Raw genomic sequence first — 25562 nt, forward strand, 5'->3', positions numbered from 1 at the left:
GACTGTTTCATCCTCAAATGCTGTCATAAGTCTTTTGGGTTGTATCAAATTGTTCTGTGCTAAGCACTCTGTGCAATAAAAGATAAATAATTTGAGAGAATACTAGGTTAACCATACTATATCTACACCATATAGGCCTGCTTTATGTTTAAAAATTTATAGAAAATGCATATCTATGTTTATTCACTGTTTATTTAAATTGCAAAAGTGTAATTCAAGTAAATAATTTTTAAATGAAACTGAAAGACAAGAAGCTTCATCAGATATTTTAAGATGAGCTTTAAGTTAAAATGGAGAATTAATTGTGTGTTGATCTGTCATAGGAAATAGGTAACAAAATGAATGAAGAATGTTTGTTTTTGTTGCCAGTTTCTTGAGAATCTGAGGGGTTTTCTCCATAAACTTTATAAAGTAGGCCCTCATTCCACCACCTATATACTATTGATGCAGTGAAAAGTATATACAATGTCAAAATAAATGTATCAACTTAACCATTGGCTGATCAATTAATTCACATCAATGATCTTAAGCACCAACGCATCTAGCTTTTTAACACCAAATCAATAGGCTACTTCTATATCTATGACGACACTGCCACATGGTGGTAGATTGCTAGATATCATCAAGTTTCTGGTCCTTCACTTTTGATTAATATGATCCATAAAAATAAGCAGTTAAGTAATGTATATAATACTATTTACATTTACTCAATACAATACACTTATAAAAGATAAATGCGTAATAATAACCGCCAGAAAATCTAAATGCAGCTCCGCTAAAGTAGGTGGCAGTGTAGAGCAAAACGTTACTGTTTATCAGAGACGACAAAGAGTCTACATCAGCATGGATATACAAATCATGTTGATCGTTTAATGTCTTGTCTTTAAAGTGGTTTTGTTGGTTATTTTTATATATAAAGATCTAACATACTTGCGCTGTGGATTCAGGAAGGAAAGTAAAGGACAGGGCGCGGGCTAAACAAATTCCATCCTCGTGTAGAAGACAACACTAACTTTTACAGACAATGGCTAAAGGAATGTATTTGGAGCATTATTTGGATAGTAAGTTTTTGAAACTGTTATTTGTGTAAACCAAGTGCGGAATGCAGTTTGATTATTTTCATGTTATATATGTATGAACAATATAAATTATCTTGCATTTGGCAAGCGTGTTGAGGAGCTGCTGTAGTATCACGCGACAGCGAAAGTTTTACTGCAGTAAAGTAACTTTAAAGTCTGTAAATGGGATTTGCTACTTAATGTAGCGTGTGCTAAAGTTATGATAAAATGTTTCAAGTCCATCAGTGTCTTATAATTCACATGTCTTGTTACGTAGCTTCCAGCATTTGTGTTTGTTAATGGTCCATCTAAACTAAAGTAAGGACATTTAATGCAAATGAAATAACCAATTTTTATTTGATTGCAGGTATAGAAGGGCTGCCCTGCGAGCTACAGAGAAACTTTTCATTAATGGGTGATTTGGATAATAGGACTGAAGGTATGAATGTTTGAACCACTACCAAAACATACACTGAGACTACTGCCATTCACATTCTGCTGCATTTTTAGTATTGTATACTACTTAAAATGGCCTTTCACTTACCAATCATTAAATAGTTAACATTTTGCTTGCAGAGAAAAAGGAAGAGATCAATGAATTGGCTGCTGAGTATGTTGCAAGTGCTAGGAATCTGGCATCAGAGGAGCGCGTCCAGCATTTAAAGAAGATTGAAAATGCCTACAATAAATGCAAAGAGTACAGCGATGACAAAGTTCAGCTTGCAATGCAGATATATGAAATGGTGAGTTGCAGACTTGTTTTTTTTTTTTTTTACATCTAGTAAAACGGTGGTTTTACCCAAAACATTTGAGATGTCTCCATATATAACACACCTGATTCAGTTCATCAGCTTGTTAATCTGTTTATTAAGGAAACATTTCAAACATTCTGGTAGGAGCCTGATGAGGGGATTCAGGTGTTTCTAATATATATGGAGACATCTAAAACATTCTGGGAGGGGGGCCTGAGGACTGGAGTTGAGAACCACTGTAGTAAAACATGCTGCTTACACTTTCAGGTGGATAAACATATTCGTCGATTAGATGCTGATCTGGCACGCTTTGAAAACGATCTGCAGGATAAACTGGACTCTGGTATTCAGGATAGCTCAGATGAAAAGCTATCTCGAAGTAAGTGTTATGTTCAGTACACATACATATATGTGTGTGTAAAACCAAATATCTTTTGTGTTTGTCAGATTAAAGTTTGTCTAAAATGTGTTGTTTCAGAAGATAAAAAAATAAAGGAAAAGAAGGGCTCGCACGGTAGGGACAAGAAAGAATCAGATCAAGATTCTCCCAAGCACAAAAGACAGAAAAATGGGTAACTGTTAAATGTACACCATTAAATGTATTTATGTCCAGGCTGCACTGCCTGATATGTAACATTAAATCATTAGCATAAAGATCTTCAATTCCTCGTATTCTTATGGACTTACGGGTAACCTTTTTTCTGTGTGTTTGTTTTTCTTTTAAGTCCTAGTCCAAACATTAGTGAAGCTCTGATGCATCCATCAGATGTCTTGGATATGCCTGTGGACCCTAATGAACCCACATACTGCTTGTGTAGTCAAGTGTCATATGGAGAAATGATTGGATGTGACAATGCAGACGTGAGTAGAAGATTTGTTTGTGTAAAATCAATTCACTTATATTGTCATAATGAATTTGCATTATTATAAATTGTAACCTTACATAATTTTAATGTCACGGTTTATTCTCTTTAACAGTGTCCAATAGAATGGTTTCACTTTACTTGTGTTGGCCTAACAACTAAACCAAAGGGAAAGTGGTAAGCTGAGTCCCCCTGTTGTGTCCTTTCATTTTACAGTCCACATTTGACTGCCTGTTGTATATAATATTGAACTTTAGTATTGTCAGTTTTATTTCAAACATGTTTTCTTTTGACAGGTACTGCCCACGATGCATCCAAGACATGAGGAAAAAGTAAAGTGTTGATCTACAGTGCATTTTGAATGATTCAGCCTCTTTGTGAAATTCCGTGTATCTAGTATTGGGGACGAACAATTTTCTGTGCAACAGTGCCTTATCTACGTTTATGGTATACCAGGATGAATGTCACAACAATGAATATTAAATGTATTGTCCAGCTGATATCTCCAAAGAGCTTAGAATTTTTTTTCTTTTTTTTTATGAAATTGACAGTTTGAATGACAAAAGAAAAATAAAGTTTATTTATGATCATGCATCACTAAAACAATCATGCTTTTTTATAGTCAAAACCATTCTCACAATCAACTACCTAAAATAAAGAACTCAATTAAACACGCCCATCTACCTGTTTGAATGGAAAAATGTGTAATGTGTTTTTGGCAAAGTCGGAGTCTGGTCAATGACGGGAAATGTAGTTCTCAGAGCCATCCCTCTCAGCGCCTTAAAAGGAAATTCGCACTACATTTCCCGTCATGCAACGCAGCCGTCAAAAATCATGGACGGGACCCATAAGCAAACAGTAGTTCTTTGAGATCACCGAAACTTCATAGGCAATTATTAATACATTTTAAACTGTAATACTCGTGCAGTTTTATAATGAATAACAGAGAAGATTTAAAATAGTCAATATTAAACAGCTACGCTAAGTGAAGTGCAAAGATTGGGCTGGGTCGCTAGTTCCGCTTCCCCTCCGCCATAGCAGACAGATCCCGGGTCCAAGAAGTTAACGTTTACTCTGACAAAACTTTAAAGCACTTTGATACGATTTCACAAATCAAAATCTCCAGGGAGATCATCCTCGATAAATCAGTTTGCGAGCGTGAAGAAGGCGTGGCTAAACTCTGAAGAGGTTTACTGGAGTTAACTTAACTGGTAAGTTTTTCAGACATCTGATCGGCCAGAATCAGCAGAGCCCATTACTGTACTTTCACCATGTCTAACTGTGAATGCTGGGTTGTCATTGTACAAAATTAGGCTTGTTTTGGTAACGGAGTGCCTTTGATTTTTGATGTATGTTGGAGTTGTATAGTCGGCTCCCCCAAAAATGATAAATAACGGCAACTAATGCGTCCAATAAGACGCAACCTATTCATATATTTAGCAGGTTTACAAAACAAAACTGAATGTAATAAACAAATTTAACATGGCAAAATGTAAGTCTTATTTGTCCTTGGGCAAGTTTTGCTTTGAATTTATAACTTTTACATGGCTCTCACATTTACAAGTGCATAAAAATAAGTGACTTGGATCTCTGTATTAGTTTATAATGGTATAGTTGCCATCTTGTAAGTGGCTATGTGCTTCTCTTTATGAAGTCTGGAGATATTATCAAAAAATGTTGAAAATGCCCATGTTAAACTACTCTGGCTTTTTCACTTTTGATGTAATTTCTTTAGCTCTACCAGGAGCATGCATGCAATAAAAATGTACAGCTTGAATTGCACTTCATGTTGCTTTGGATTAACATGTCTGCCAGTTACGTAAATGTAAAATAATTAACCACCTCAAAGACCTTTTATTGTTTTATAGGAATGTCCTATACTTCATAGTCACTTGAAAGTTTGTACCATTAATAGTATATCATCTTCAACACTACATACATTCTCCAATAGTACAGAATGGCTTTAGTAGTTCAGGAAGCTTTGTTCAGTATTTCCTTTTATAGAAGCTGCTAATACAAAAGGCCCCTGGTCTCTCTTCCTGTAAACAGTTCCTCCACGCAACTACACATCTGTAAACGAGAGGCGGACTCGCATATCTTTGTTTTGGTTTAGTTGGTCGAATTAAGTGCAAGTGTGTGACCTATACTTGTCGGGGATCTCCTCAGATCAGGAAATGCTTGTGTTATCCTTCCACCAATCAGAAGGCGAGGGGATGTGAGTTATAGGAAGTGGAGGCTCTGTGCTGATTCTTGTTCACTGTCTCTCTAGTGGTTGCTTGAAGATTGTAATCAGTACAGCTAGAAAGTCTTAGTCACATATCAGAAATGTTCGATAGGTTAAAGCGGTTTCAATTTTGAATGGGAGCTTTGGCAAATCCATCAGTGGATCCTTACTTGATACTTTCACATGCTCCTATATGCTCAGAGCATTGCTTTAGCAGTGCAAAAGATCATGGGTTCGAACCCAGGAAACACACCGGGTGATAAAGTGTATGTTATGGACTATGAGTCGCTTTGGTTAAAACCGTCTGGCAAATGCATCAATGTAATAAATGCATGTGGAAGACCAACACTGTATGCATAGCCTTACGTTGCTGATAAGGAGAATGACAGATGTTCAGGAGAACAGACGGGAATCTCCACAAGCCCTCTTCCCATAAGCTTTCATCTCACTGCCCTTTTTATCACACAAACTGAAAGGACAGCTTGCAGTCTTTGGCCGAGCTCCTATGAAATTATTTTCTATGTGGATGGAAAGACAAAGAGAAAATGTCTTTATGATGTCAGTGGAGGAAAACATGATATGCCCTACTGTCATCTATTTGCTTGTGCTTTTTAATCATAATATAGTTTTAATTGAAGATGTCTTTACATTAGTGAAGTGGACGATGCTCTTTATGCTCAAGTCTGTGCACGTGTGCTATGCGTGCTTGTGTTTCGCTCGTCTATCCGGTAGTGCTATGTGTGGTTTGACAGAAATGGTTATGGAATTGGTTGCCTGAGGCTTTAGAAGTCATGACAGGCTAGGCTAACAGTTTATGATGGAGGAACCTGAAACACTAGCTGCGAGCGGAAAAAAGTGCGCTTAAGCCAATAAAGTACTGTGAGGTATGAAATCCCACCCATCTCCAAATCACGGTAATTATGTGAATGCAAGTTAAAACTTGATAATTCCCAAATAAAAAAAAAATTCTTAAAGGAATAGTTTACCCAAGAATGAAAATCAGTGCACATTTTACTCTCCCTAAGCTATTCCTATTGTATTTGAGTTTTTTTAGTCAGAGTTATATTAAGTAATATTCTGTCTCCTTTCATCTATATAATGGCATCGGATAGTGCCCCATTTCTAAAGCTTCAAAAACTAATCCATACAGTTATTAAATGTCTTCCACCGTGAAGCAATGGGTTATTGCAAGGAAACATTTATGCATCAAACTTTATAAATTATGGTTGTATGCATGTTCACGAGAGAGCTGAGGTCAGGTGGAAGCCTGCACCTCTGAACCAACATTGCAAAAATTTATAGCTTCACCTCAGAAGACATTTAATAACGGTATGAATTAGTTTTTGATCGATGAATGTGCTTTTTGAAGCTTTAAAAATGGGGCACTATCCAATACCATTATAATATTTAATATAACTGATTGTATTTGGCTGAAAAAAGAAAGTCTGTACACCGAGGATGGCTTGAGGGTGAGTAAAGTATGGGCTTATTATTTTAATTTGGGGGTAAACTATTCCTTTATACGAAAAAGATGGATAGTTTTCACCAAAATTTTTATCCTGTAGCATTGCGTTATTATTTTCCATAGTGATGTTTAAAAAACAGGTCCTTTACAGCTCTCCCATAATCATAAGTCTTATACCACCCATTCCCAGTAGTGCGATGCTATTGTAGACTGTGATCATATCCACACACAGTTCCTCCGAGCGAGAGGCATTGGTGTGTAAAGGTATGTCAAGCCTCGTGTCTGCACTGTAGGGTCTTACATCACGCCTGAGGCTGGTCCATCACCATACCAATGTGCAGCACAAAGACATGACTGCACTCGCAGCGTTTCATGCTGCTCTGGAATGAAGCGTGCCTGCATCAACATGCCTCCGTCTCAACTCACTTCTGTGGAAACACAGGGAGAAAGAGACCGTGTGTGGACACACCGTTGGAAAGACCCTCAGTGTCTCGGGAGTGTGGAAGACCTGGACCAGCGACATATTCGGGATCTTTCCCTTTAGGGTTCTTCAGGGTGAGATTGCGATGTGAAGTTTATGTATAACTGTTCAGATTGATGCAAGACACATTTATGCTTTTTTTCCAGTATATGTGTGCCCTAGTGATACAGATGTGTCAGAACAAAGTTTTGTTTTGTTTTGTTTTAGGTTTATTTGTTAGGTTTCTTGCCTCGTGTAATGAAAATTTTGCTTACTTTAAAAAAGTGTTTTCTGTCTGTGCTATAAGCTTCATTCTGCTTCTCTATAGAGAAACAGGAACTGGCTCATGTCTGGCAGTCCCAGATCATGCAAGACTTATGTAATAGTTGTAGATATCAATTGTTTCTCCACTCTAACATTGTCTTCATTTGTACATTTTTTTCATTATTCTTAGTTTTCATGTTTAACAATAAGATTAATAATAATAAGAGTAAGACAGATGCGTAAAAAAGTAAAATTAGGGTTGTCTTTTTGCTGTTTCAAATAAAGTGCACAAGTAAAGTAGGACTATGCTGTCAAACAGGAAGACGTTGTGGTCACGTTGAGGTTGTTGCATGTGTCTGATTTGCCGAATTGACCTCACAGAGGTGAGACAGGATTTTACCTTATTTGGACATGTTGATGATGACGGGCAGAGAGGATACAGGCAGCCACATGATGGCACTGATTTCTAACCCAGACCTTGCAGACTGCTGACAAATATCTAATTTTTACCAGCAGAAATTCAAAATCTGTGGATTTAGTTTGTGCCCTGCCATGCATTTATCTCTAACTCTTTAAATCAAATATGTTTTTTCTAAGCTGCGGTCCATAACTTTTTTGGACAGAAATATTTTTACTCACCTTCATTCGCAACGGTAAGATCATGATAATGATTTAGATTTTAAGTCGTGAGATACGATTGTGCTGGTAATGTCAGTTGGATTTCGACCAAAGATATTGGATATATAACAAGATTGGACACTGCTATTACTGTGAATACAGAGGCTCTATACAGAGTCCTGTAAAGGGGCGGTCACACTAGACTTTTCGTTCCATTGATTTTCATTTATATGCATGCAAATGAGTCAGACCGGAAACACAAGCGTGTGCCACGATATTTCAAAGGTCGCTGTGTAGCAAAGTTGAACTCTGACATGCGCATTCGTATCATGTGGAGATTTGTTACCAGTACAAAACCGACATGTCATGAAGTGACTTTTATCTAATAAAAAGCTAAAACGGATAAAGCCGACAATCACAATTTTTTTTCATGGCGACTTTAAGATAAAATATTTTATATTATTAATATTTGAGCTTTTTCAGCGATGGATGCATTGGAATCCATGGTAACATATAAATCAGTGCGGTAAGTTCAAAGATGGTAGCATGTCGATAACGTTGAATCTCTTTGGTTCTTGCATGTTTAGTTTAGTTTACAACTAGTCATGTGACATACAAGAACCAGTGAATTTCAATGTTATAGGTGGCTAAAGTGTTTCTAAAATCAGTTCCTAAAAGGGATGTCACGATTCTCCAAATCCTCAATTCGGTTACATTTTCGATTCTAAGGTCATGGTTCGATTTGATTCTCGGTTTTTACTTTTTTTTAAAGGACAGGTTGCTATGCCATTTTTAGACTAGACTTTTATGATATTTAATATCTGACCTTGAACCTGGAGATGCCCTGCCATGTTAGTCGTGCAGCGTGCTGCCAGTGAAAAAATATGGTACACGCACATACCTGATAAAACGAAACTTCCTGTCATATGAACATTCCTGTCAGTACTTAGCACCTTAAAAACGCGCTTTTATTACCATCAGACGAGATTGTGAGACTATACCCCAATAAGTCATGTTTATGCTGTTTTCATAACTCTTAAGCAACTGAAATAAGTTGTTGTGAAACTTAAACGGATTGCGTGCTGTTTTTTGTTTCCCATGTAAAGAGCAGCTTGCGTGGTTTCTCCTGCATCTGCCATGCTATCTTTTAAATGGCTGTTGCTAGCTAAGTTAGAGGAGGTTGACTCGCAGCACCTAACAAGTGTGTTTTTTTTTCCACTTGGCAAGCCAAACGAACGTGACATGGAGGCGTGGCAGCATCAACGATTCCATTTAATTCAAAGTTTGAGGTAGTGACTTAATTTCGATCGATCGAAATTGTGACACCCTTAGTTCGTAATTATTATAGCTTTACTATTTGACTCAATATTTGTGTCTACTGTTTTTTATAGTTATTCATTATCGCATTATTAGCTTTGTAACATACTATTACTCAAGGGCTCATTATGGTTGTACGTAGGTCCTACGGCGTAGCAGCGACGGCATAGGTTACGCTTTGGTTTTCATTTATACTTTTGTGTGGTCGTCCGCATCGACGTGCAAACACACATGCAGAGCGCTGGTAGGCAGTATCCACACGTGTTACCACAGTAGCAGCGTGACCGTAAATGAAAAAGCAGCTTGGCAAGTTTAACCCACAAACGAAGGAGAAACAGCAACTTGTTGCGTATGTTTTGAGAAGACCAGCAGTGATGGAAGTAAATAAACAGCGACTACTGTTACACTTTGAGTTAAATCACTCCTCAACTTGGTCCATCTTTGTTCTCACCGCCACAAACGGAAATATATGACACCGTTTCTCAGCGCTTGTGGTCGCGTAGAACTGACGCGCTGTTAAAAATTACCTACGTCGTAGGCCTTATGCACGACTACAAATTGGACTTAACTAGGGATGCTCCAATCAATCAGCCATAGATCGGTATCGGTTGATCATCGCATTAACTCGATCATTACTAACTAAATTTGCCAATCACATGAACCAATCTTTCGGTTTACTTTTGTCATCATAGGGCTTCTAAATTGTGGGGGCAATTTGAGACCATTTTTATCCAGTGAGAGCATTTTTACAACCCTTTGCTCATGTTCAACTGGCAGTGGTTCATGTAGGTTGTCTACAAACTGGAAGGTTGGTGGTTCAATCCCTGGTTCCACCTGACCGAAAGTCAAGGTGTCCTTGAGCAAGACACCTGACCAAAGCTGCTCCCGTCGAGCTAGATGGCACCTTGCATGGCTGACCCTGCTGTCTGTGTATGAATGTGGGAGTGAATGGGTGAATGTGAGGCAACTTGTAAAGTGTTTTGGATGGCCATAGGTCTGTTAAAAGCGCTATATAAATGCAGTTCAATTACCTTCTACCATTCAAGAGAGATATGTTTATTTTCTATAAGGGCGTGGTCCGGTCCTAACATGCAGTGCGACGTATCTTCGCATGCCCATCAAACGGCGTATATAACATATATATTGATATCGGTCAATCATGACAACAAGAAATTGGTACTCTGTATTGGCTGCAAAAATCCTGATCGGAGCATCCCTATTACTAACATCAAACTTTGTTTGACTAGTGAGTCAAGAGCTATATGTGGTGCAGTGTTGTTTATATTGCAAATCATTCACTTGTCTGTTAGGATGCTGTCATAGAAGGTAGCAGCCTACGTAGTCTGTGGTGTAGACAACAAGGTGGCTCACAAAGATCTGGAGCAAAACTTACATCTCACACCCCTTCTCAGATGTCCTGTTGTGCATACTTGCACTCCTAAGTACTTAGATGAACTATTACTCTGAGGACAGCAATGCTAACTTCACACTGAGCCCTCTCTGTTATTGACTGGCAGTGACTACTCAGAAATAACAGTGGCTTTCAAACAGGCCAGAGCAGACGTTGTCGGTGTATTTCAGGAAACAGAGGCAGCTATCAGAAATGAGACACATGCTGTCTGTTCATGCTAACTTGTTGATGGTCTGGTTTTACCCTGCAGTAGCAGTTGCTTGTTAGTGGTTAGTTTGCGTTAAACTATTTCAGCAGACTCTTTGTGTGGATATTGTGGTGGTTGGAAAGCTTTCATAAGGGCAATAACATTTAGAAATTGTCCAGAGAGATATTTTACTGAAATTGTTGCATTGTGTAAATGCATTTTAAAGCATCAGTGGCCTTGCTATTCTGCCAGCGAGAGTTACAGAGTTTTACAAAGTCTCTTTTCAAGTGCATACCTAACACTGCCCTGCTATCTTTATTTTTGTGTATGTTGGTGCAATCGATTAATCCATGACTTTTGTCTCTCTGGCACCCTCTGCAGGTTGATCTCTGAAACCCTGTAACCCTTCTGTGTGTGTTTCTGTGTCATGTCTGACAACGGAGAGCTGGAGGACAAACCCCCTGCCCCACCGGTCAGAATGAGCAGCACCTTTAGCACTGGCAACAAAGACAATATGTCAGCAATCCCCGGCACTAAACCTCTGCCTTCCCTCCCAGAGGAGAAGAGAGACAAACATCGTTATAAGATCACTTCTATATTCTCACAAGAGAAAGGTAAGAGCGAGGCGACTTCCAGAAGTGACCCAGGGTGTTTTAGGTTTGATATAAGTTTCTTTAGTGGGCTAAAGTGGAAAAAATGGAACCATATACCCTAGTTTTATTGCTTTTGTCACTGATATTATGTAATAAGTGAAAGGTTGGGTAAGTTTACCCAAGAATATTTTTTTATCATAAATCAATTACCACTGTGTTGTTCCAAACAATATTTTTGATGAAAACCGGGAGGCTTGGGACTGGCCCGTAGACTGCTATTCAACCAACACAATTCAAGCAAAGATAAGAATGAAGTCATTACCAAAAAAGTCAATTTGCTATCAGTGGGCTAATACGAAAATTATGAAGCGATGAGAAAACTTTTGTGTGCAAAGAAAACAAAACGAACTACTTTATTCAACAATTTGTTTTCCTCAGTCGCGTGTTCACGAGTAAGACTACGAGTTCACGGCGTAACCTCCTGATGTATTTGCCAAGCAACTTATAGCTGTGTCCCAATTCGTACGCTGCGACCTCCGAAGTCTGCATTCTAAAGGGCCGTTCACCTTATAACGATAACTATAAAAAATATAGTTTTAAAATCTTTTTATGTACCACAACTATAACAATAGAGATACAATGAATGGGATCACTTTCTGAGCTTTTTTTTCCCAATGATGAACGATAAACCATTGACAGCCAATCAAATCTATTTAAACTTCGAGTGCACGTGCATTTGAAAGACAGATTATCCTGTGTGGGGAAGACCGAACCCAAGTGCAGACAGCTCTCAACCAAAAGACTTTTATTATATAACAAAAACACCCTCGAGGGGGTAAAACAAAGACAATAATCCAAATAAATAACATAACGTGACACTTAACAGGGCAGGACGAGACAAGACAGGAACACACAACGTCATCGTAAAAATAAACAATCCAGCTCAAGACAAAAGGGCATTAAATAGGGGAGAACTAAACTAGGGAATGAGAACATGCAGGTGAAGGGCGTCAACTAATAATGAATAATTACCAAGGAAACAAGGAGGCAGAGTCAAGGCTTAAAGGGGTCATAGCGTGAAAATCTGACTTTTTCCATGTTTAACTGCTATAATTGGGTCCCCAGTTCTTCTATCAACCTAGAAAATGTGAAACAGATCAACCCAGTAACTTTGTTTGGGGAAACCATTCTCTGTAAGCATGTGAAAAATTTCGTCGTTCAAATTTTGCCTGTTTTGTGAGGTCGGTAGCAAGGCGAATTACAATAATACTGCCCCCATTATCTGCACTATCCAACGACAGCACTGCCATTTAGTGCAGAGAGAAAGAAGGAAAAAAATAATTGACAGCACAATTGAGTTTCCATTACAACAAACCACCATCATAGTGATTAGTGTTTGCATTTCATCCGCTCATTTGCATTTTAAATGACACACCCAAAAACGGCACACTTTTGCTCAGGCCTACAAAGTGGCAATTTTAACATGCTATAATAAATTATCTGTGGAGTATTTTGAACTAACACTTCACATACACACTCTGGGGACACAAACGATTTATTTTACATCTTAAAAAAATCTCATAATATGACCCCTTTAAGACAGGAGAGCACGAGGTACACAAAACACAGGCCATGTGACCCTATCACACAAAACAAGTAAAAAGACATAAAAAGCTGACAGAATCATGACACAGATGACACTGTGAAGATGCTAATTGCTGAGGTCTGTAACATAAAATTACCTCAGGTATCCTGCGCTAATACAGTCGCTGTGAAATTGACTATGTAATGCTTTTTATTCTACTACATTGACTACGCCAAAAGGTGAGATATTAGATTACACAAACTACTAAATTTACTGTTTGAAGTTTTGGATCTGCTGTGTTAACCCGCTGTGTTAATGCAACAAGAACAGCATATTTATACATTTAATGACATGTGAACTATTACAAGTGTTGTTATTAAAGGAAATATGCAATATAAGTTAATGCCATAGAACAGTGTTCTTCACTCCCAATCCTGGAGAGCCGGTGTCCTGCACAGTTTAGCTCCAACCTTAATCAAACACACCTGCAAGCTAATCAATGTCTTCATGATCACTAGAAAATCACAGGTAGGTGTGTTTGATTAAGGTTGGAGCAAAACTCTGCAGGACACCGGCTCTCCAGGATTGGGAGTGAAGAACAGTGCCATAGAAGGTAAATTATTTGCACGGGTACTGCCCCACACAAGCGAATTAGCATAAAGTTATCGTTCTCGCCTGCTGTTGTGGACGCTAATATGGTTATTGTTATAGTTAATGTTATTTTGATTGGTCTTGAAGACAGATTGCGTCACAGCAGCACGACTGAAGGCTAGTAAACCGTCCCAATTTTGAAGGCTGTTTAAATGCGACCTCAGAATTTGTCCTTCTTTCTCTGGGCTGTGAAGGATAGAACGAATGGATCTTTAACAGCCTAGGCTATCCCAAGATTAATTGTGCACCCGGCTGAATATAACGCCTTGATATATTAAAATAAACATTTAAAACCTTTATTAAAGCTATGGTCTACGATTTCAAAGATTGTTCATTATTAATAACCTTGTATAGATGCTAGTTATGGTTCTACAGTAAAATCCTAACAATATGAAGAGAAAAAAGAATGAAAAAAACCCATTCACTCTATTGGGTGTACAGCGGCAGAGAAGTTGACCAATGTAAGCTGTCCGGCCGGACAGCTTACATTGGTCGACTGCTCGCATCCAATCCCCGCTCCACTTGAAACTCCACCTTGCGCTCGCGTCTCCACCCCACCCCGCCCGCGACATGAAATTTCTGACAGTGTATGGTAGCTAGCAAAGTAGCAACAGCTCACAAATGGAGAAAAAACAAACCGATAGCAGCAAGCGGCCCCTGCTTGGAAGAAAGAGAAAGTCTGTAGAAGAAAGAGCAGAGATATAAATGGAGACTCAAACGCTGGACTCAAAGTAGAATTAATATAGGGTCCGTCATTGACCGTTGGAGGAAGCTTCAGGGACTCTTCTGTAGTTACATTGCAGCAAAGTCCTTGATTATTATGCCAAAATGAGAGTATAGTTCCTAACCATATCTGCCTAGAAAATTGCAACTTTTTAATTTTCCGTCTGTCTTAGTAAATGATGTTACTACGGAAGAGTCAAGTTTTAAATAGAAAAAAATATAGAAACTCTTTTGTTATTTTTTTAGGCACAATGCTAATGGTCTAATCAGATTCAATGGATTATGCTAAGCTATGCTAAAAGTGGTACCGCCAGACCTGGCGATCGGGTGAATGGATTCAAAAATGGTAAAAATAAAATTTTTAACTCTAGGGGAGCTGGAAAATGAGCATATTTTCAAAAAACTTGGAATGTCCCTTTAAATCAACATCAACGTGTCATACTTTCTAAAATAAAATAAATATTTTTCTGGTTCCATATTTATTTTCAATATGTCAGAAACACCTCCACTGTGTCCCGCTTACAGCCGCGCAACCTATGGATCCTCCGAAGGCTAGAGAGTCTCATTTCAGTTCTTTTCGTGGACTTTGGAGGCTGCAAACTTCAAAGACCGAGTCATTTAAAGGATCCAGCCTTCGAATTGGGACACAGCTTATGTCAGGAGATCATGGTGTGAACTCGTAGTCTGCTCATGAACACGCAAATGAGGAAAACAAATTGTCAAATAAAGTCATTAGTTTAGTTTTTTTACTGTTGGTCGAATAGCAGTCTACGGGACTTCACAAACCTTCGGTTTAAAAAATATCTAAAAATGTATTCCAAAGACAATCAAGTGACTTACGGGTTTGGAATGACACAGTGGTAAGTGATTTATGATAAAAAAAAATATTCTGGGGTGAAATATCCCTTTAATTTTCTCTATAATAATGTATTTATTTATGCAGTATCTATAGTACACTTTGTACCCATAAACTATCTGACTGATTGCAAACTGCAATATTGAGTTTAGGCCTACTTTTATACTCATTATTTCAAACATACAGACACAAGAATTTTAAATGATGAGTATTTAAATTTTAATTGCAGTATTTTTGTAATTTTTTTTCATTGATCAGAGATTCATGTGGATGACTTTATCACATTGTCACTGATCAGAATCGTCTAACTGTTATCATTCAATCTATTTAAGGAAGAAAAAAAGACAAGGATAAGGAGCGTCCGGAGATTTCGAACCCATCAGACTTCGAGCACACCATACATGTGGGCTTTGACTCTGTCACAGGAGAGTTCACTGTAAGACACACGTTTCTGTTTTCCCTTTGGCATCTATACATATACTACCCTTGATCTACACTATAATATGTCAGACATGGCATTAATTAATATTAAAGCAAACATCTAATTCAGTTTCTCAGCATGCAGATTACATTTCTCTTTTTCTTTCATAATGTTCATCTTCTTCTCTGTCATGGTTCTCTATGTGATTTGCTGGAGATGGTTTTTTTTTCCTGTTTCATCTGGTTTCTGTTTGTGTTTTTCCTCTATCAGGGCATGCCAGAGCAGTGGGCCCGGCTCCTGCAGACCTCCAACATCACAAAATCTGAGCAAAAGAAAAACCCTCAAGCTGTGCTGGATGTGCTCAAGTTCTACGACTCCACGGGCAACAGCAGGCAGAAATACCTCAGCTTTACAGGTATATCAATGCATACATACAACCTCTCTGTCTGCATTGATGTTTTTCCCCATCTAATGTCCGTCTGTATGTTCAAATCTCAGATAAAGATGCACCACCAAAAAAAGGCTCAGAGCAATCACCGATCAAGAGCCCCGATGATGATGACGATGATGAAGCCCCTCCTCCTGTCGTAGCACCACGCCCACATCACACCATATCTGTAAGTGCACATGAACTCTCTAGAGCAGTGGTTTTCAAACTTTTTTAGGAGCGACCCTAATTTAAAAAATTAAAATTATGCGACCCACACTCTACCCCCCTCTTAGTAGCATTAAGCAGGGCGGGGCCGAAAGCCGTCAGAGTGGAGTGAGCCCGGTGAAACGGGCACGCGCGCATCTGTATGTATATAACTTACCTAATGAGCAGACCCGACGTCAGACACAAATTCACGTACAGGCATTTCATTTTTTCAGGGGGCACAAATGAGATAAACCTCACTGCAATTCATAATATCATTAATTATGATAATGGACAAAAAACGAGGAAGAACTGACATACGCAACATAACGGAGGAGTCGTAAAGATTGGACCTAGCCTACTGAAGCAGTCTAAAAACACGTCGCAGGGCTCTACATCAACATTTGTCCACTTATCAGGGACAAGTAAACGTTAGATTCAAACGCCAATAACAATCACCAAAACACGATAATGATTCTGCATCCTTTAGTCTCAATGGCAACCGAAAGTGCATAATGTAGTAACGCTAAGTTAAACAAATAAGTGCAGCAAACACATAGTGAGCTAACAGTGTGTTAATAAAGTGGGTTAAACATACTGCGGTAAAAATGTAAAGTTTTTAATAACATGATACATTTAAGCAGCATCACATCACGGTTGAAAATTTACAGATTTCATATGACAGTTCACTAAACAAGTAATTAAAGGGGCTCCCCTGCAAGTAAGCTTACAATGGGCCTGTATGGGCATAGCCTGAGGGCCCCGCACAGGTTTGCTCACTGGCGAAACGTTGGCCCCTTAGCGCTGGCCCTGCATGGGCAGCCCTCACATAGAGAAATCCCCAGAGGTTAATGAACACTGCTGGATGTATATATTGTCCCAATCTTACAGAGTGTTAAAAAGTAACAATGAAGCAGAATTAAAAGCGCTGTTATCCTCTCTCACACCATCTCTGTCTGAAACCTAAAATTGCATTTTTACATCTTATTGGTAGAGTCATTTTCTTACTTTAGGTTGAGATTTTGTTTCATTTAAAGTCACCACTATTGTGATCAGTGTTTGATTTAGTTAAACTTGACTCGTGACTCTTACATTGTTCAGTCGTTTGATTGCTATAACTTTGTGTGTTTAAGACATATTTGTTATAGCAGAGTGGGATACTTTGGTGGTTGTCAGTTCAGTAAATAAAGTCTAAATATCATCATATAAAAACGTATATGTATTAATGTATTGTTTGCGCACTTATCAGAAGGATCTTTCTCTGACAATGTGATACTACAGTATGAAACCCAGCTCTCTCTTAGCAGTGTGTATTTCTGAAGAATTTTGAAACATTGACACTCAAAATTAACTGCTCTACAATGTAGACACACAAATATCAAGAATCAGAGTATGAATCACAATGATGGTGACAATAAAATGAAAAGCTTCATGCTGCAATGCATGCTGGGTATCAACAAATTACTAATCTCATTCAGGACTCCCAGAATGCACTGCGGCATGAATAAATAATGACCTTTATTTACCATTTTCTTTGTCACCATTGTTGAGATTCATACTCTGATTCTTGATGTCTGTGCATCTACATCGTTCAGCAGTTAATGTTTATGTGCAAACTATCAAAATCCTTCAGAATAATAAACTGCTATGAGAGTTCCGGACCTTACACTGTAGTATTTCATTATTAACAGAAAATGATGCTTCTGATAAGCGGGGAAAACTATATTGATAAATCTGTTCATTAAACGATTATGTTTGATGTTGTTTATGTATCAACCATCAATATTCAATTACTATAGCCTTTTCTTTGCTATAACATGTGTTTTAAACACACTTAGATATAGCAGCCAGGAAACACTAACAAGCCAACGGTCAAGAGTCAAAGTCCAATTAAAACAACCACTGATCACAATAATGGTGACTTTAAATGAAACAGCCAACATCTTAACATAAGTTAAGAAAATTACTCTAAAGTAAGATGTGAAATGCAATTTAAGGTTTCAGACAGAGATGTTGAGAAAGAGGATAACAGAGCTTTTAATTCTGCTTCAGTGTTACTTTTTAACACTCTGTAAGATGGGACAATATATACATCCAGCAGTGTTCATTTAACTCTGGGGATTTTTCTGTATGAGGGCTTCCTGGGGGCTAAGTGAGGGCTGCCCGCGCAGGGCCAGCGCTAAAGGGCCAACGTTTTGCCAATGAGCAAACCTGCGCGGGGCCCTTAGACTAGCCCTAAGTGGGCCCATAAAGGGCCATCGTAGGCTTACTTGCAGGGTCTCCGTAAGTTGAGAAATTTCTAACCTTTACTGACACCAGTGGCCATTATAGAAACTGCAGCCAGTCTCATGCTCGTTCTTGGTGGGCACACTCGTACGAGCACGACCACAACAACCAGAGTTGCCGTAGCAACCACAGACAGCTCATTGAGATTCACCAGCATGTTTACAAATGTAAGAAAAGTTACAGTACTGTAAGGTTATTGTTTGACAGACCATATTTTAGCAAAATGTTGCAGTGCTACTTTATATTTTCAACAGAAGTCTACTTCTAAAAGTTTTGTAACACGACACTGTAAAACACACTCCTGACACTCACAATCTTAATGCACTCGTGCTCTTAAAAATAATTCATATAAGAAAGTAACTTTTGAAACGGTCCTGTGCTACATGCTATCGTTAGCATTACACCACAAAATAAATGCTATCGTTAGCATTACACCACAAAAACAATAACATAATATATTACAGATGCCCTGTAACTATGTCTTACCTTTGCAGTAAAAAGGAAACCTGCTCAAGGTCTGTTTTCATACCCAGCGCTGACCAGAGCTGCCTCCAAGAATCAAATGCCAATCCGATGTTTACTCTTGTCTTTTCCCCGACGCCGGTCACGCACTATTTTGGCCGCACTAGATAAGGATTTTTTTTAAACTTACGAGGAGTTTCCGTGAGTGTCTGGATTGTGCTGGAAGTTGGTTGCTTCTTTCCGTCTACAGAGTCCATTTGAAACATGCTAGCGATTGCCGCTGTTTACTAATGACTGCCGTACGCGTCTATATGGAACGCCCAGGTAGACGAGCACGCGCATGACGTCACATTTTGAATTTTGCGCCAATTCGGACCCGACTTCTCCACACAGAAAAGAGCCTACAGGCTGAAAGAGACAACCGTGGAGGACACTCAAAGTGTCATTCTTTCTATTACATTATGGTTGCCTCATAAATATACAAATGAAAACTCTATCTTAAAGATTTTTTTAAGTAATAACTTACATTCAGCCCCTTTAATATTTAGTAACTTAAATTTAAGACGCAATGTTGACTGTTTTTGTTGTTTCAGCAGCGTAAATAGTTCAAAGATAACAGCAGAACCATAACGTGTCAGTCTCACTGCAACACTCAACCATGTTTTAACTGTGGCGCTATGCTTAGCAAACAACTAAACATTTCCTCGCTCACTATCGACAAACCAATCAAATACATTTAAAATATATATGTTTTTAAATCAAACCAAACACATTTTTATTTAGGAGTTTTTATTTCCCCTTGCGTCATTTAAAAAATTTCTAAAATTACAATTAAACAACATATTTCTGACCATTCTGACAATTGACATCAACTGTAGCATAACTTTTGTTAACTTAAAGTCACCATGAAACAGAACTAGGGATTGCCTTATTTTCCCTGTGGTGACGTATATCCAAGTAAAACCGGCTTCTGAAATAAAATAAGGCAGGGCTGGATTTGAATTTGTCCATCGAGATCTGATTGGAGTGGATCTGATTGGAAAACACACCGATCTTCTCCCGGACCAAGCCCACCTCCCATACCAAATGAGTACGAAGTAAAGAGAGATCGTTTTGGGGAGGAGATTTGCGTTTTTGATTAAAGATTACGGGGGCACATTCATTTTATTTTATTTTTTTAATGAAGCTCACAGATAAGTCATTTGTAAAAAAAAACCACAATATTACAAAACCATTTACAGTTTTTCATTTTATTTTCATGGCGACTTTAAGCTCAAATTGCACAAAAAAACACCTTTTTTGAGGTTATTACTGCTACTGCGCACACAATCGTCAGTCTTTGATTGATGATTGGTTCTTTTAAATGGAAGGTGGGACATCTCTCGCCAGAGCGGCCATATTGAGCGTTGCATAATAGAAGTGATCAATCTTGTTATATTTAATATCTTCTGTTCTAGTTAAAATATCAAATTTACTTAATAATAAAAATATTTTTGTTTTTCAGTCAATCTACCGTCGTTTTTATGGTTTGGGGAATTATTTTCAGTTTTAACATTATTGTAACAAATTGTACTAAGGTTTATAATTAGTCTTCAAATACAACAAAGTACAATTTTAACCATAGATTTTTTTGTATATCAAACACAGGATAGGACAATATTTGCCTGATATATAACTGAATATCTCAATATCTGGAATTTGAGGGTGCAAAAAATCTAAATATTCAGAAAGTTGTCCAAATGAAGTCATTGGCCACACATATTAATAATGATAAATAGTTATATTTTATATTTACGGTAGGAACATGATCTTTACTTAATATCCTAATGATTTTTGGCATAAAATCAAAATCAATAATTTTGACCCATACAATTTAATGTTGGCTTATTGCTACCTGTGGTACTTATCGCATGTTTGGTGGTCCAGGGTCAAATATTTTACAGGTAATAATTTCTTCATTGTTTGTATAGGTATACACTCGTTCGGTCATTGATCCCATTCCAGCACCTGCAGCTGTTGCAGAAACAGATTCCTCCAGAGCTGCAGACAAACAGAAGAAGGGCAAGGGGGGCAAGATGACTGATGAAGAGATCATGGAGAAACTTAGTACGTCTCTAAATCTCATTGTATAGCCTTGATTAGGTTCTTATTTTTGTACAGGAATATAAAGCACATAATTGTACATCAACACAATCATCCTAATTGCCCATTATCATCACACAAAGTGTTTGTATGACATCTAACCCTGTTGTTTTAACTCATCTCAGGAACAATTGTCAGTATTGGAGACCCCAAGAAAAAATACACAAGATACGAAAAAATCGGACAAGGGTAATTATATATAATAGAGATACTGTATATCTATTATTACAAATTAGCATTTATGCTGTTGTGTAACACCGATTAGCCATTAGCTATAATTAATAACATTTGTATTAGCTACAGCGTTTGTATTCATTTATAATAAATGTTGTCTCTTCACAGTGCATCTGGTACGGTGTACACAGCCATTGATGTTGCAACTGGCCAAGAGGTAAATGTTCATCGAATCTCAGCAAAATGAGCTTGATATTATTGGTTTATGTTGACTGACAGTAATGTGTCTCCTAGGTTGCCATCAAACAGATTAACCTCCAGAAGCAGCCCAAGAAAGAGTTGATCATCAATGAGATCCTTGTGATGAAAGAGATGAAGAACCCAAACATTGTCAACTTCGTAGACAGGTACATAAATTGTAAAATCTAAACTTCAGATAATGTTTACATTTACATTTACATTTAGTTTTTATTTGCATTATTGTAGCTTTCTGGTAGGAGACGAGCTCTTTGTGGTAATGGAGTATCTCGCTGGAGGCTCTCTCACAGATGTGGTAACAGAAACATGCATGGACGAGGCGCAGATTGCTGCTGTCTGTAGAGAGGTATATATTGGCCTAGATGTGAGATCAGATCCTGTATGATTTTCTCATCACTGTCTGAGCATTGTGGTCTGACTGCTTCACAGTGTTTACAAGCGCTAGAGTTCCTGCATGCGAATCAGGTCATCCACCGAGACATCAAAAGTGACAATGTACTGTTAGGAATGGATGGATCAGTCAAGCTAAGTAAGTCCGGCTGCCGAGCTTTCCTTTTGTTTATATGTTAGCACTTTTTGTCCTGACAGTTTGTTTGGTTCGCTCTTCTTTTTAGCCGATTTTGGATTCTGTGCTCAGATCACCCCTGAGCAAAGCAAGAGGAGCACCATGGTAGGAACACCCTACTGGATGGCCCCTGAAGTGGTCACACGTAAAGCCTACGGGCCTAAGGTGGACATATGGTCTCTGGGCATCATGGCCATTGAAATGGTAGAAGGTGAACCACCTTACCTCAATGAAAATCCACTAAGGGTGAGTCACTGTCGCTCTTTTTAACGGTTGTCTGTGTATGCTTGCTTTATGGTGCTTTTCCATGGCATAGTACCCCGCGGGTCATGTCGGGTCAGCTCATTTCACTTCAGAGTCGGAGGGATTATAGGCGTGTCGTTATATTTGCGCTGCCTACTGCTGTGACATCATACATGTTAGAGAGTCATTGGAATGCTATACATCCCCATACATTCATGTATTTCTCAATCTTCCACAAATTCAAAATTGATCACCACAAATAGATGTTTGCACATCTCGTTTATCACTACCTCGGGCTCACATGATGTTTTTTGTACAAAAACCTGTGGCGTAAATTGACAGGCTCAAATGGCGTGCATGTGACCTGCGCAACACAAATGTGCCGCCACAAACCTCAAGCCTGGAGCCCCCAAAAGTAAGCTGACCCGACCCAAACCGTGGGGTACTATGCTATGGAAAAGCGCCATTATATGGTTCACCTAACTAAATGACTGAATAGCTAATCAGTCATTCTAATGTGTTTTCAATTAATGTCATGAAAATAAAGGGTTTGTTTACTCAAAAAAGAATAATTTAATTGATTTTAATAATAAAACATATTTTCAACCATAAACTGTAAAAAAAAATGTGATTTTGCTGTTCGTTTACACGACAATGGAATTTTGGGGTCCTGAATATGAAACCTATTTTCAAATCTATGCAAAGTGGGAGTTTTTGATAGCGACGCCTTGTCATCTTAAGGCAGAAGTATGGTCCATTTTTATGCGTACGCAAGGGTTTGCATACAGTCCACGTGAAGCAATTTTCGTCATCAGAAAAATGTGCATGGGTACTGTACGCACACCGCCTAATTTTTTTTAAACCCTGTTTACACTGTACACATAGGTTGGCATGCGTGTACAGGAGAATGTAGTATGTAGCCCAGGAGACGCTTTATATTTTGTGGCAATGGGCATGCATTGAACTTCTGCGTACACGTACGAGTCAAATAAACTATGCTTTGCAAGGCTGTGCATTCGACCGCGTACAATCGCGTACACTTAAAAAAGCTGACTATACTCACGGCTTTAGTGTAAATTATGTAACCGCATACGCAACCAAAACAGCTATGGTGGCTTAAAGGACTGTGTTTGTGCTTCTTAAGATACTGAGTTTACTTTCGGTTTTAAGATAAGACAAGACGTTCAATGTCACAAACACACTATTTGTTTTAATTATTTGTAGGGCTGTCAAAAGATTAATTGCGATTAATAGCATACAAAATAAAAGTTTTATGTGTGTGTGCACTGTGTGTAATTATTTTATATTTATAAATACGCACATATTAATGTTTTTATTTAAGAAACATTTACATGTATATTCATATATATTTTGATGTATTTTAGATTATAAATATAAATAAAAATATACCTAAATAAAATTTTTATTTTTTTATATACATAATATATACACACAGTACACACACACATACGCACACGTACATTATGCAAACACAAAATTTTATTTTGTATGTTAAAAATCGCAATTAATCTGTTGACAGCTTTAATTATTTGTGAATATAATTCTGTATATGTTATTAAAAGATATTTTTATATTTATTTTTTGTGTAATGTTAAACCTGTACCTGTCAAAATAATTTGCAGCATCTGGGTTACCGTCTGTTATTAGTTTCAGGTGGTTGTTTTCTTGTGTGACTAAATGACCAATCATAATCAAGCATATTAGAGCGCTGTGTAATAAGTTCCGATAGTGTGCACAAGGTCAAGGTCAAAACTTTATCAAATATCGGATTGAATTTTTTTTTTTCAACAAAACTCTTTGTATACCATCAGGACATTTTAAATATATGCCACAAGTCGCTTAGAATTATTTTATACTAGTTTTGAAGTTTTTGAAGCTTGAAGAGGTGGTCCACTCCTATTGTGTAAATTAACAATAAGAAAGTTAGTAACATGTGTGAGGCTTCTTGTTAACATTCTCTTTATCTTCAGGCTCTGTACCTCATTGCCACTAATGGCACCCCAGAGCTGCAGAACCCAGAGAAGCTGTCGCCCATATTTAGAGACTTTCTGAACCGCTGTCTCGAGATGGATGTGGAGAAGAGAGGTGGAGGAAAGGAACTTTTGCAAGTAAGAAACTAAACTGAAACCCACAACAAATACCCAAATGACTCTACTTGAATAATCAGATTTAAAAGATAGAGATCTTTAAATCTTTCTAATGTTCTCTCCGTAGCATCCATTCCTCAAGCTGGCAAAACCCCTGTCGAGCCTCACTCCCCTTATACTAGCATCCAAGGAGGCGATGAAGAGTAGTCGCTAACCTCGAATTCCCTCTAATCGACCAGATCCTGTGAGGACCTTCATCACTCCAGCAGAGTCTTCCTTTTACCCCTGTGGAGGACCTTTGCCATTCAGCCTTGAGGACTTTAGTTATCTCCACCTGAGTGATTGCACAATCATCATGTCAAGGCTTGTCATGCCAAACTTTCTCAATGTGCCTGGAGGGGCTGAAATACCAGAGGAGCCACAAACTGCAGACCCCTCTTGTTTTCTACTGATGTATTTCTTTTTATTTGTTTTACGTAAACGGTTCTGTCCTCTTGGCGTAGTCAGTACGTGCCTGAACATTTCATGATTTTTTTACACGATTCTGTTGAATTTTACTAGTTACGACATGAGTATTGGCCTAACAGAGTATTTTCCCTTTATTTTTAATTTCCAGAGATGTTTTGTAATACTTGAACTCGTGTTATATGCCCCTCTCTCTCTTAATGACCTGTCACTTGTGCCTACTACCTGTTTGCTTTCAGTCGTTTAAAAAAAGGAACAATTTTGCTGTATGAAATTAAACGAACCATTTAAGTTTTTGTTCCCTCTTTAGGAACTAAACGAATAACCTAAATTGTTTTGTATATTGTGAACTTTGATTAGCATTCAGAAATGGAAAACAAAATCAGAATCAGGACTAAATGTTGTCTATTTATGTGTATGTATACAGTATTTTATATTTTAACTAACAATCTGACAGAATGCCAGAATTTAATGTATTTTCAATTGTTGACTTGCTATATTCTCTGCATGTTAAATCTAACTTGAGTAAAAACTACATTTCAATACGAAATGTTTTCAGATGTTCAGACATTCCAGTTTAGTAAATACACTTTTTTTGTCTCTTTTCTACTTATTCTTATCAAATTGTTGAAACCTACCTATAACATACTTTGTAAATTATTAAAAAACACATGGATCAAATCACGTTACTGCACCTGGTACATTTTTTTAAACTATGAACTGTATAATTTAAAAGGTTGAATAAACTAAATAAGAGGAACAGTCAGAATTCAAGTG

General features: G+C 37.9%; 2 protein-coding genes across 2 annotated transcripts; both read left to right on the forward strand.

Annotated features, from left to right (window-relative positions):
- The first annotated feature begins 835 nt into the window (after positions 1–835).
- ing5b (inhibitor of growth family, member 5b) lies at positions 836–11234 on the forward strand. The gene is made up of 9 exons (XM_065277185.1): positions 836–1061; positions 1426–1497; positions 1635–1801; positions 2078–2189; positions 2289–2382; positions 2536–2671; positions 2789–2850; positions 2970–3884; positions 11001–11234. Exons 1-8 carry the CDS (start codon positions 1025–1027, stop codon positions 3007–3009), a joined length of 720 nt encoding a protein of 239 aa, XP_065133257.1. The 5' UTR covers positions 836–1024; the 3' UTR covers positions 3010–3884; positions 11001–11234.
- On the forward strand, positions 11047–25469 carry pak2a (p21 protein (Cdc42/Rac)-activated kinase 2a). Its single transcript, XM_065277076.1, has 13 exons — positions 11047–11233; positions 15360–15463; positions 15719–15863; positions 15947–16065; positions 20801–20936; positions 21098–21161; positions 21315–21363; positions 21441–21553; positions 21633–21750; positions 21834–21933; positions 22019–22215; positions 24204–24341; positions 24448–25469. The coding sequence occupies exons 1-13, from the start codon at positions 11047–11049 to the stop codon at positions 24532–24534; spliced, it is 1557 nt and encodes a 518-aa protein (XP_065133148.1). The 3' UTR covers positions 24535–25469.
- Positions 25470–25562: the final 93 nt, after the last annotated feature.

Source organism: Paramisgurnus dabryanus, chromosome 6, assembly GCF_030506205.2.
Source record: "Paramisgurnus dabryanus chromosome 6, PD_genome_1.1, whole genome shotgun sequence".
Classification (NCBI taxonomy): domain Eukaryota; kingdom Metazoa; phylum Chordata; class Actinopteri; order Cypriniformes; family Cobitidae; genus Paramisgurnus; species Paramisgurnus dabryanus.

What these genes read in the sequence shown, in the direction of transcription:
- ing5b (XM_065277185.1), top strand. Translation starts at nt 1,025, where the DNA reads ATGGCTAAAGGAATGTATTTGGAGCATTATTTGGATA. An exon ending in TTTGGAGCATTATTTGGATA is followed by an intron (nt 1,062 to 1,425) that starts GTAAGTTTTTGA and finishes ATTTGATTGCAG; the next exon opens with GTATAGAAGGGCTGCCCTGC. An exon ending in CAATGCAGATATATGAAATG is followed by an intron (nt 1,802 to 2,077) that starts GTGAGTTGCAGA and finishes TTACACTTTCAG; the next exon opens with GTGGATAAACATATTCGTCG.
- pak2a (XM_065277076.1), top strand. Translation starts at nt 11,047, where the DNA reads ATGTCTGACAACGGAGAGCTGGAGGACAAACCCCCTGCCCCACCGGTC. An exon ending in GCCCACATCACACCATATCT is followed by an intron (nt 16,066 to 20,800) that starts GTAAGTGCACAT and finishes TTGTTTGTATAG; the next exon opens with GTATACACTCGTTCGGTCAT. An exon ending in GGATGGATCAGTCAAGCTAA is followed by an intron (nt 21,934 to 22,018) that starts GTAAGTCCGGCT and finishes TCTTCTTTTTAG; the next exon opens with CCGATTTTGGATTCTGTGCT.